General features: G+C 43.8%; 1 protein-coding gene across 1 annotated transcript in view; it reads right to left on the bottom strand.

The window, feature by feature from the left end:
* Positions 1-13,350, bottom strand: part of ANO4 (anoctamin 4) — a 249,092-nt gene that overhangs the window by 85,174 nt on the left and 150,568 nt on the right. The window contains exons 8-9 of the mRNA XM_081083106.1: positions 10,855-10,899; positions 1,806-1,937 (exon numbers count right to left, since the gene is read on the bottom strand). Coding sequence (XP_080939232.1) covers positions 1,806-1,937; positions 10,855-10,899 — 177 coding nt within the window. The remainder of the gene's footprint in view (positions 1-1,805; positions 1,938-10,854; positions 10,900-13,350) is intronic.

The raw sequence follows: 13,350 nt of genomic DNA, 5'->3' as shown, positions 1-13,350 counted from the left end.
CAGAAAACAGAATCAGCATAAAGATGAATAGTGGGAAACTTTCCTCTTCATTTACCTATGTCTTTGAAGTAATAAGAAAACCCTACGTGCATACCATGTATTTCATCTATCTATCCACCTATCCATCCATCCAGTTCCTCTTCCATTTACCTTTATACCTTTTAAGCAAAGCATAACCCCAGTGCACACACCATATACTTCATTCATTTCTCCATCCATCTATTCAACTATCCATCCATCCCATTCTTCTCCCATTTACCTATATGTCTTTGAAGTAAAACAAATCCCATAGTACACACCATATAATTCATTGAGCCCTCCATTCATCTGCCCACCTACCCATCCATTCATCCATTCATTTACCCTGCACTGTGCTAGGTACTCTCTCAGGCAGGGCGGAAGCAAAGGGAAAATCTGAATGTGAATCAGACTCTACTCCAGAAGAATTTAAAACCAAATAATCACTTGTGTGAGAAGCTTCAAGATGAACAACATAGGCATAACGAGGGTTTAAAGCCAGAGCAGGAACATGCCAGCTTTCATCTGTCTTTTTCTCTAAGAAAACACCCATAGGTCCTGAACTCTGAGTTAACAGAAAGTCCCTCTCAGTTCTTATTTCCCACGGGAAGATTGAACTAGAATTTTGAGGCCGGGCTGTGAGTTTCATGTCTTCTTCAATGTTCACATATGTGGTTGGGTTGGCATCAGTCTGACCTGTTTGGATCTAGAGTTCGGTTATTTCAGAGGCTTCCTGAGTTGCTTCCTTTGCATTATGCATTATATATTTTGATGCAGAACAACTATTTTTGATTGTTTTTCTCTCCTTTGTGCTCTAGAAGCCCACAGACTTTCATTGATTTTCTGTTGCTAAAGCGTGCCCCCACCTCGCACTTCCTGTAACTTGACAACTGCCATTTGGTTTGTTTTTTTCTCAAAGTCAGCAACCTATTTTTTTTTTTAAATCTCATCGCTTCCCTCCTCGCAGGTAATTCATTTTTACAGAGGCTGTCTCTATGGCTGGGGAAGAGAGAGCCAGGAATTCCTAAAGTCTGGCTGAGAGAGAGGTTGGGCTGACCTGATTTATCCCCCCACCCCCTTTAAAAGGCTGTTTACTGTCTTTGGCATGCTCTTCTCTCCTATCACCAACCCTGCCATCTGGCCATGATTTCTTGTCACCTCAGAAGCTTCAGTCAATTCTCTATGACTTTTGCAAGTCCTCAAAGGCTCAATTACTTAGCCAACTTCTCCTCCCACCACCTGTATGTCAAAAGTGACAATTTATTGTTCAGAGACTGTCTGATAGATGAGCCAGGAAGCCAGCTGCGAGGCAATGTGGCTTTTCCTGGGGCAACTCAGTTGCTGAAGAAAGGGGAACTGAGAAGTAAACTAAGATTGAAAACAATCAAACCAACAACCCCTTTTTCAACAGGGAAAAATGTAGACCAGCTTCCTTGTCCGCCAGCTGGCTGCATATGAGCCTGCAGGGGGCTCTGCACTGGGGATTGGCAGAGCCACAAGGTGGAAGGAGCCTGGGTCTCTGCATCACCATGCAGAAGGTCCTTCACCCAACACACATACGAACGTGTGTTCAATTGTGTTAAGCCACTGAGATATGGGGATTCCTTATTGGAGCACCTTGCTTATCCTGACTAAAATAAAAGGAATATGAACACTCACAGGACTCTCAGGGGAGAAAGGCATCATGCTGTTCCTTGCACGTGCCAAGGAATGCAAGGCATGCAGGAGGAGGCTCTCCCGCAATGGCCCATCCTTTGAAAGTAAGGGCTTTCCCAGGAAACACTCACTGATGGATCCTTTGCTGGCTGAAAGGGGCAGTGTAGCAGTCATTCTCCTCCAGGTCTGGCAGTGTCTCCTTGTCCAGCCTCATTGGCTTCCTAGGTAACCACCTCCGAAACCTGCTTATTTGCTTATCGATCCTGTGGTACATGAAAGGCAAGACCAAAGGGTACAGAATGTCAGCGTTACACAGAGCCACAACTGTGACACCGCACACTCCAGGCACTCTCACTGCACTCAGGGAACCCACTCCCCCATTTCATAGATGGAAAGAAGGGAGCCACAATGCCTGTGCTCTTTCTATGTCACCAAGGGGCCACAATGTTACTATCTACAAGATCACTGCCATGCGTGACGCCAATCAATGACCAAGGAGTCCTAACCAGACTAGAAGGCTTTGGAAAGGAAGGTGATAGTCCCTTAAGCAAAGCAGCAGGGACCTTAACTTCTTATATTCTGCAGGTTCTATAAACTCATTCTGTGCTTGGCCAACTTCTTCCTCTTCCCTTAGTTAGGGAAGAACTCAGCTATAAGTGACTTTGGGCAGGAGTGCTGACAGCACATCCCAGTGGGTGGACTGTGCAGAGAGCCTGATGTCATGATTTGCCTCCTGCCTCTCACACCTTCTCCAAACCCTATAAGCAGACAGTAGGCTCTTTAGTTTTCACTTTTTTCTCTTTAAATTGACCCCATGGTTCTCAGACTGCTGGGGCATCTCAACACACATGTATCATTTTGGCCATGGCACACACGATGTCAAGACAAGGGGAACAAAAGTGTCCTAACGGTGGTTTTCAAGCACCACTTTTTCCCTGGCTGCCTCCCAAACCCTCTGACTTCTGCTGGTGAGAACATCTGGCTTCCAAGCAACCAGATGTTCATTCACAGCACCCACTGGCAGGAGCAGAAACCACAGCAAACTTAAAAATGTTGGTGCTATGTTGGGGAGCACAGGAGACTTGGTTGGAAAGTTTGTAAGGAGGACATTTTGAGAAAACGGAAGTGTGCTGAAGGTGGCCCACCCTGTTTATTGGAATTCTGACTTAGGGAAGTGCCGAGGGCGGTGCCCCTAATTATTCCTTGACCTTTTCAGACAAGTCTGTGCACATGCAGACCCCCGGGTGTTTACTGGAATCCTTATGCTTAATCTTTAGGTGTCCTTGCTTAAAGGACACTGCACACATGTACCCTCCCAAGACTACATATCCTACTGATTGTATTATATCTAAAAGATAAGTGTTACTCAAACTGCAGTTACAATAAAAGCTTAACGAGGCAGGCAATCAAGGCTGTCTGGTTCCTTTAGCCAGGCAGTCCCTTAGCCTCTCTTTCACAGCAAACGTTGTGTCAGATTAATCATTCATCCATCACTCAGGGTCTGCTGTTCAGTCCCAGAAGCGCTACCTCAGGCATCCATACCACAGGGTAACTTTTCCCCCAAGAGCACATGTCAAACAGCATCTCTGTGAGGTAGACCCAACAGGTATGATATTCATTTTATATGTTATCAGAGAGATCCGGGGTGGAGAGAGATGATTATTCAATCCAAAATACTCAACCAATAAACAAAGCAGGACCAGAATCCATATTGTGGATTCCTGATTCTAGGGATCACTTCATCAAAGTAACTGGTAATAGAAATCTTCACTTTAAGGGCTACAAGAAGGGACAGATCCCCCTGGAGAGGAAAATATCTGAATGCCTTCTAAGTCTATTCACCGAAAACACAAGGAATCTGGGCATGTTTTACTTTTTCCCAATTTTTAAAAATATTTACATGGCAACTTATCCTTTGCATGAAACATCTAGCTGAATAAATTATTTTTTATTCCCAATTCACTCCAAAATGAAAAATAATAGCAAATGTCTTTTTTAACCACCTCTCTTATTCTCAGCCTTGTTCCAGCCTCACCTGACTATCATTCTGCTTGGTGGTGGCTGTCCTTTTGCAGAACCCCTGAAGGTTCACACTGGAAAGAACCTCTCAGCTTCTCTAGGCCCCTCCTCTCCACAGAGGACCTGTCCCCACCACATACGCACACATAAGTAAAGATTCTACCCAGAGCAATGTAATCAGAAAAGAACAGTAGATTAGAAAGGCCTAAACCCCCCCAAAGGGAAGAAGTTCCAATTTCCTCCATCCTTCATCGTCCTGGACCCCAACCCCTCATTATCTCTTAACAGATATTTAAAATATAGGGATATAATGAGCTCCAGAAAATCAGTGTAACATTGACTGAGACCATGGGGCTGGCGTGCCTCGTTTCAAGTCCTGGCTCTATAAATATTAGCAGTGTGACCTTGGACAAGTTATTTAAGTTTTCTGTGCCTCAATTTTCTTATCTATAAAATGGGCATGATAATGAGTCTCAATTCACAGGACTGTGATGATAAAGTCTCTTGAACAGTGTCTGGTGCACTGGCTATGATTACTATCTTCTTTTTCTTTTCAAAAATAAGAATTGGAGCAGCCAGCGTGCCTCTTTACATTGCTGTCTTTTTTCTTTTCAATTCAAAGTTAATTGTGCTTCACCATCATCTATCACTTGTCCAAGTTCAATGATTTAGTCCTTAAATGGAATTATAAATTAGACTTCATAGGCTAAGCTGGTGGCTTTCCCCATGGCCCTGGGGTTCATTTCATCTGATTGCCTTAAAACTCATTAAAGAAAGAGGACATTATATGGTGATGGATAGTACCTAGACTTATAGCGCTGATCGCTTTGTAACGTATACAATGTCAAATGATAATGTGGTGCACCTGAAACTAATATCCTATATTATCCTATATAATAAAAGGCTAATATGCAAATTAACCAAACAGCAGAACAACCAGTCCCTATGATGTGCACTGACCACCAGGGGGCAGATGCTCAATGCAGGAGCTGTCCCCTGGTGGTCAGTGCGCTCCCACAGGGGGAGTGCCACTCAGCCAGAAGCCCTGAGCCGGGCTCACGAGTGCAGCAGCAGTGGCCAGAGCCTCTCACGTTTCTGTGGCAGCACTAAGGATGTCCTGTGGGGAGCAGGCCTAAGCCATCAGTCAGACATCCCCCAAGGGCTCTTGGACTGCAAGAGGGTGCAGGCTGGGCTAAGATACCCCCACCCCCCGCCCAAGTGCACAAATTTCATGCACTGGGCCTCTAGTGTTACATACAAACTTTCCCTCAATTTTAAAATAAGGACACTGACTCAGAAGTTTTTATAATAGAGTTTTTACCTCCCACACATCTCCAGTCTGCAGCGCTGATCAGATTACACTGTGCAAAATTCACATGCTCACAGAATCTGGGCTCTGCATGTGATGACTATGAATTTAATCCAACTGGGTACAGTACTCAGGATGGATAAAAACAAATAAAGCTGTGAAAAATTGGGCATGAATGCCCTATGGGAATAAAATGGCAGCTTGCACCAACCAGCTTGTAGCATCACAATTTAGATGAAATGCGAAGATGGTGAGGAGAAAGTAAAATAGGGCAATAAAAATGATTAATTAGTTGAAAAAGGAGGAAGAGCACAAGGAAGTGAAAGGGAAGGGAGTGAAGTTGCTTGGCATGGTGGAGAGTCCATAATGGGCATGTCTAAATCCTGGCTCTGTTGCTAATCTGCTGTGTGACCTTCCACAAATCACTCACCTTTCTGAGCCTTATTTGTCAAGGGTTTTTGAGCGGGATCATCATTATCATCAGTTATCACCATCATGACCTTCAGGGCTGTTAGGTTTATAAAAGATGGTGTGCAAGGAATGCTTTGGGGAAGCTGCCAGGGAGATGGCCGTGTTCTTAAAAACTTTGAGAAAAAGTGACGGGAAGCAGAGGAAATGGGCTTTTGAAACACTTATCTTGGAAGAAAGATAGTGGACAGATACCTTAAGGTTAAAGCCCCTGAGACACTAACTGGGGCTTGGGGTGTGGACTGGCCTCCTCTGGGCAGCCTGAGCAGAAACAGGAGGGCCAAGCGTGGGCTGTCCAGGCTCCATCACGTGTACTGGGGTCCATGCTGTGTGCTCTTTACAACAGAAACAACGTGGTCAGCAGTTTGTGTTCTTTTCTGGTTGGCAGACTGAACCCCCATAAATGCATGCACCCCAATACCCTGAACCTATGACTATGTTATGTGATGTGGCAAAGGGGACTTTGCAGATGGAAGTAAGGTTACAGACCCCCAAATAGGGCGAGCATCTAGATTATTCAGGTGGACCCAATTTAACCCCACGAAGCCTTTAAAGGCAAAGAACTTTCTCCGGCTGGAGACAGGGGAGATGAGGCAGGAGGGGAGGTAAGAGAGATTCAAAGAGTGAAAGTAACCCAACCAGCCATTGCTGGCTTTGCAGATGAAGAGGGCCAGGAGGGCAGGCAGCTAGAAGCTGAGAATGACCTTTATCCAGAAGCCATAAAGAGACAGATCCTGCAACTGCAAAGAACTGAACTGTGCCAGCAACTGAACGAGTCTGGAAACGAATTCTCCCCATGGCCCTTCCCTTCCAACACCTTGATTTCAGCTGTGGGAGACCCCGAGCAGAGAAACCAGTTAAGTACCCATCTCCTGGGATTCTGACTCGTAGCACTGTGAGATAATAAAGTTGTGTTGTTTTATGCAGTGAAGTTTGCAGGTATGTGTTACAACAGCAATAGGAAACTAACACACCTCCTACAATAGTCTTGGCATGACCTTCCCCTTGAGGTCTGGCCAATGTGTGCTAGGTTCCCAGTGCTAGGGCTGATGTCCCACATGCGGCCCCCACCTGCCCGTCTGGTTGCTCTGGGAACAAGGGTCTGTCTCTCTGGGACTGGAGGACAACTAGCTGTTCTTCTGCAAACACACTCCTGTCCCTGAACTGCACCACAAAAACATCATTGAGGGCCCCTTCTGCCATGCAAAGAAGAAATGCAAAGGGCAAAAGCTACTGGGCTGGAATGTGTGAGACTCAGTGAGGTCATTGACTCTGCCACTGTACGTCAATGTGCCTGGGGCAAGCCCCTTCTCCTCACGGAGCCTCAGTATCCTCATCTCTAAATGGTGAACCTTCAGATGCTCTTGAGATACATACTGGTTGTGATGTGGGCAATAATATCTTGGCTGTATCATTCTAAACAACCTTCAGTTAATAAAGAGCTTTCCTTTTCACAATGCATAATGGATAACCTTCCATCTAGAATGGAAGACTTTGGCATCCGCCAGAAGCAGGTTCACATCCTGGTTGTAGAGCTGGCCAGTCATGAGTGCCACGCTGGGCAGGTAAGTAAACTTCTCGGAGCTAATACACCCACTGCATGAGGCAGTGGTGAGGACAACACAAGATAATGGGTACCAGGTGTTTGCACAATGCCTGGGATGTACAAAATGCTCAGTTAAGTGGTTGTATTTAGGATGAAGAAAATGCTGACAATGAACTTCTATATAGAGCATTCTCAATGGAAATTCTGGAGCTAGGATCTTCACTTGTATATTGAGGACTGTGCTTCTATCTTACACTTAATACACTTCCTCAAACAGGCAATCCTGAAATGCACTTAGGTAAAATTCAAGAACCCAACCAATCAGGGAGCATCCCAAATTGCCTCTTCAATATAGGGCTCAAGAGAAAAGAAAGAAGATGTTGGCTTAATGACTGAGCATTGATGTGGTTGGATACATGTCACTTTGTTCTATTCCTGACACTTACTAAGCAAAAGCCCTCTTACAGACCACACAGGCAATAAGGAGAAGATGGATCATCCACTCGGGCATTTCTGGCCTTAACCTGTCAAGTTAATATCTGAACTAAAAGGCAGGAACTTTGATAGAAAGTTGTGGTAAGTTCAGAGTTTCCCCCCCAAATGCTGATTCATGGCAGGCAAAGTTCCAGATAGCTGGAAAGAGCTGGTAGCACAGGACAAGCACATGGGCACGGACCTGACCCCTGTCATACTGTGCCTCCCCAGGGTGAGCCTTGGAAACTGCCTTGGGACGGTTCTGCTGAAACCTCTTTAAACTGGGTTCCCTCAGCTCTAAAGGGGAGACTATCCTTCTAACCTTAGGAGCGGTGATGATTAAAGAAAAGGCCAGATGCAAAGGACTTCACTGTCCCCATGCTAACCTGTCAGTAGGCCTTTATAAATTACCTACTGTGTGCACAGCCCCAACCTGGATGCTGTGGGTTTACCCTGAAGAAGCAGAAGAAAAGGGCCTTTCCCTTGAGCCATTAACCATGCAGGAGGGACTCTGTACTAATGACAACTTAATTAGGCTGAATTAAACACAAAAGACTACTTCAGGGACACCTGCTTTCCCCACACCAGAATATTATAATAATAGCATCACGTTTCAAACATTTAGATTACGTTTTCAGGATGATATGCCTAGAGGGAACATACAGATGTCTCTCTCTCTCTCCCCCCCCCTCCCTCCCTCCCTCCTTCCCTCCCTCACTCTCTTTCTCTCCTTTATCTTTCCTCCTTACCCCCTTTCTTCCCTTTCCCTCCCTCCCTCCCTTCCTCCCTTCCTCCTTCCCTTCCTTCCTTTTTTTTTCTCTCTTTTTTAAATGAAGACTCCACACACAGCCCTACATTACAGCTACTGAGGCCTCCCTGGACTGCTACCAGTTAGACATCAGCCAGCTTGGATTTCTTTTTCCTCTTCTTAGAGCCAAGTCCCTGTATTTACAGATTCTCCTTGGATAGAAGTTAGGGAGCTTTGGAAGTTGATAAGATTCTTTTTAGGTCACAAGGCTACTAATTGGGACACAACCTAAATACCTTATAAGAGAGTCCAAAGGTTTTGGAACATTTACACACATTAATTTTTTAAAGCGGGGATGGAAATATACAAGCCATTTTGTTGATGTGCCTGCATACTCATATGATAAGATTACAACTGTGCTGAATGTCTAATGCAGCAGGATCCAGCATTCATTCTTCCCACAGCTGCACAGGACAAACCTGGGCGGGATGTGTGTGGGGAAGTGGAGGCCAAAGGAAGGAGTAGTAATGAGACTTAGCTACAAGCCACCCACAAGAGTCAGATGTGTTTCTTTATAATCATATCTTTTACAGACTACATTTGTACTATTTGGTGAAGGCAAAAAAAAAAAAAAAAGACAACTAAAAGGGTCAAAAGAAAGATGATTAATTCCCTTTCTTTATCGGGTAGGTAACTTATAATGCTTGTTAAGTCTGCCCAAAGTTAAGTCACAGCAACATTTAATAGACCAAGTACATGGATGAAAAGAGCATTTACTCGAAAAATATGTGTCTGAACTACATGAGTATGCTTTATGAGAGTCAGGTGACCTTTTAAAATAAAGATATTTGTGAAAAGGTACTTTATGTCTCTGTCTGCTCAGAAACTTTATCCTATTAATAAAAGCCTATGTGGTCATCACGCCACAATGAGCGATCACCATGAGGCTGCATGTGCAGCGGGCACGTGTGGGTGGGCAGGGCTTGATGCTGTGTGCGTGGCACAGAGGTGGGGCCCGTGGTGAGGCCGGGGGGTCCCATGGCTCCGTGAGGTGCAGAGGCGGGACCCCTGGCTCCGGCATACCTCATTGGGACAATCCATTGAGGAGCCCTGGGTGGGTGGGTGGGGCGTACCTCTTTGGGGCAATGGATGGCGGGGCTTCCGCACTGTGAGAGGGCACAGGCCAGGCTGGGGGACCCAACCCCACGAACGCACAAATTTCATGCACCAGGCCTCTAGTAATAATATAATTTTCTCTTACCCTTAAAGGAGATAGGTTTATTTCAGGGATCATTTCATGAACTAATGAGATGTACTATCATTTATATGGATGAAACTAAAAGCTAAATTAAATGTCTGCATTTGGTATGCCACAAGAACTCGAGACCAGAACCACACATTGTACATGTGCCTTTCAGTTTGCAACATCAAACCTGGCTACAAAGAGACAGGACTGGCCTTCATCTAAATTAGCCTGTTCTTGGGTAAGAGGAAGAGTTCAAGTACACACAACATTTTTTGACAAACTACATTTTGAAATTTATACCAGATACTGGGCTTCACGAACACCACCACAGTGATACCCAAAACGCAATTATATGTGGAAAGCAATGAAATTTGTCCTAAGAGGCCATCCTGAATCACAACATTATACCACCATAGTCAGATGATCTTTTTTCCAGAATATTCTAGTGCCTTCTCATGCCTACTACATTTGTCTATAGCTGTAATTTATTCAATTGAAGTAGCACCAGCTTTTCCAGGCCAGAGATTAGTGGTTAGGAAGCTGTTCTTCCAATTCTAGAAATAGGGCTTTACCAAGCTCTTATTCACTCAAAACTTCCCCTCTATACACCTGGAGAATATATGATTGGACGCATCTTCTCTGCTTCTATCCTCTTGGCTCCAAGTTCATCCTGTCTTTCTCCTTTCCTTGGCCACAAAACTCATCAAGGTGGTGGTGAACCCCCAATGTTTCTAATCCCTCAGAACCTGGCCCATTCCCCACCAGTGGTAACTGGGTTTCCATGACCTTCCACTGGGTGGTCATCAGTCTAAATATGTCATCCTAGATCGGCAATGTCAGCATCACTATAAAGCCTCACCTCAGAAACCCTGGGAGTGGACTCAGCCATCTGAAAACAAAAAATCCCTGCAGATAATCCTGACACATGCTAAAATTTCAGAACCACCACTCCATGGAGACTGCTAGCATGGCAGTTACCATAGTAACCAAAAAACCGATTCTCAGCTCTTACCCTTCATCAGTAGCTGAAGGACAGCCCTTCTTATTGGAACTCATTTCTGGTGCCTTTGGCACTGCCTTCCCTTTGTTCTCTTCCTACATCTCAAATTGTTCCTTTTCATCTTCTTCCCATTTCTTCCTGTCTCCTTCCTGCAGATTTCCAAGGAGTGGCCAATGGCCCTCTTCTCTCCTCTTTCTACATCTTGCCCTGGGAAATTCCATCCATGCCTTTGACCCCCAAATTGCTATTTTTGGAGTGCACAGCAATCAGTTTTCCCATGTGACCAAGGCCCCTCTAGTATTCCTTGTCACTGTTGGAGCACACAAGGCAACAGACCAGACAAACACTTCCACGACAGCATGCTACTGACCTGCTCATGAACTTGTACCGGCGGGGCAGGTAATAGATTTTTCTCCTGGAAGAACAGCAAAAATGAAGCCAGTCGAGAAGAAAACCCATCGTCAGTTACAGTTTGAACTAGCAAGGAAGGAAAGGAGATTGAAGACAGAAGCCTGTAAGAGGTGAAGAAGAAAAAACTAAAAAGAGATTAACAGTGAGGAATGTAGTGAGAACATAGGGCATGCGTTTTTTGAGTCATGAAATCTTAGGGAACATTTCCCAGAGATATTTCTTTCTCTCCTCATGACCATGACTTTTCAGGGTTGCCACTGGTCTACCAAACCTGTACAGGTTGGTGATTTGGAGCAAATGGTATTTGCATGAATTCAGCTGCCATCACCTTTTTCTCAGGGATGCAGAGATGGACAGCCAGGCTGTTGGCAATGTCCATAACTTAATGGGGCACCATTATAGAAACTAATATTTACATAGCACTTTGAGTTTACAAGACCCTTCTGTCATTTGATATAAGCAGGGGTAAAATAAAAATATAGGCACCTTACAAACATTATGAGAAGAACACTAACTATCCAGCATCAACATCCAGCTGGAAATAGCCACATAAGGACTTACTGACGAACCAGTGGTCCTGGTTATAGGTGAATTAAAGATGTAAACTAAGGAATCCAGGAAAATATTTTTTAAAATGGAACTTAATAAGGGCATGTCATACTTCTGTGTTTCTGCACTGTTTACATTTTAAAATGAAAATTCTGGGTGTAGTTGGAATGAAGAGCACATGTGTTGGCTACTTTATTAAAATGCAATCTCTTTTTCCTTATAGTGGCTTCAACCAATGGACTAGTTATGAACCCAAGGTAGTTTATATGTATTCTGAACTGTTACTGAGCTATCTCACTTTTGAAAAATGGAAAGCTTATATCTCTAAAATCATTTTTTTTTATCTGTGAAAACTTAAAAAACATATCCATGTTGTTAACAGGCAAAACTATAGAGACAATATAAAGGTAAGTGGTTGCCTGGGTTTTGGGTTGGGGTGGGGAGTGGAGGGAAGGGATGACAGGTGGAGGAGCCTAAGGCAGTGAAATTATTGGTAGATGCAGGATGTATGCATTTGTCAAAACCCACAGAACTGTGCAACAGAAAGAGTGAACCCTAAATTAATTCTATGGACTTTAGTTAATAATGATGTATTAATACTGGTCCATCAATTATAAGAAATATACCACACTAATGTAATAAATTAATAAGGAGACTGAGTGGGGTGAGAAGGGGTGAGCATATGGGAATATTCTGTACTATCTACTCAATTTTCTGTAACCTAAAAATGCTCTCAAATAGCCTATTAAAAAACACCATATTCATGGACATAAAGGTACTTAATAAGCAGGGTTTATTAGCAATTTCCCACCAGAAGCCTATTCCTCAATTTCCTTTCAAACACTATAGGAATAAAAATTCAAGGAGACTAAACCTGGCATTTAGAATTGCAGTCTACAGAAAATAATAAATACAGATAAGATTAGTTAGGACATTTTATATTCAGGCAAACTGATGTTTGTACATTTTGTTGAAATGATATGTCAGGATCGTTCCTCTTTTGGAAATGCATCTACATCCTTAGGCTAGAGTTGTTATGAAATCTCGCACAAGATGACAGCAAAAATTCTCAACCCCTCAAGTGAAGCTATGCTAAGTTAAAACTGCCTTAATATTAATGAGGCCGATTAGTGTCCACACATGAATAGCATTTTCTCCTAAAATTGTTGTCCTAAAGAAATTTCTACATTTAAAAAGAAAATTATTATTCATTATTTATGTTTTTCATTTTATTGCTTGGATCACATTCTCTTACTGTCACAGCAGAAACGTATTAATGGCCCAGCTGGTGTGGCTCAGTGGTTGAGCATTGACTAATGAACCAGGAGATCACTGGTCGATTCCTGGTCAGGTCACATGCCTGGGTGTGGGGGTCGGGGGTGGGGGTGGGGGTGCGGGGGTGGGCTCAATCCCCAGTAGGGGGCGTGCAGGAGGTAGCAGATCAATGATTCTCTCCCATCATGGATGTTTCTATCTCCTCTCTTTCTCCCTTCCTCTCTGAAATCAATAAAAATATATATTTTTAAAAAGGAAACGTATTAACGCTGCTCACAGGCAGCACTTTCTGCTAGGTAGCGAGCATGAGTGTTTTCTATGATGTGGCTAGTCCTTCAGGTAGGAAGTCCTTCCAAGCACTAAGGAACTTGCTCTACGTTAGCAATGCTCAAGTTTCCACAATCTGCTTGGACTCTTGGCTCTAGACTTCTGTGCTGGCAGAAGGTTTTGTGATTTCTGTTGGGGGGAGGGGAGTATCAATTTCACTAAGTTTCACTATTTTGCTTTTACCAAAAGGTAGACTTTTAGCTTTGTTGGCTAGAAGATGTTGATCTGATATACCACCCTATCAAAGCATATATTGTAGTGGTCCTCATGTGTGATATGGTATTAATCCATATTAGATGGTTAT

This window comes from Myotis nattereri (assembly GCF_964212035.1).
Source record: "Myotis nattereri genome assembly, chromosome: 2".
NCBI classification, from domain to species: Eukaryota; Metazoa; Chordata; class Mammalia; order Chiroptera; family Vespertilionidae; genus Myotis; species Myotis nattereri.
The sequence above is the reverse complement of the archived record's forward strand: the minus strand, read 5'-3'. Positions and strand labels throughout refer to the sequence as shown.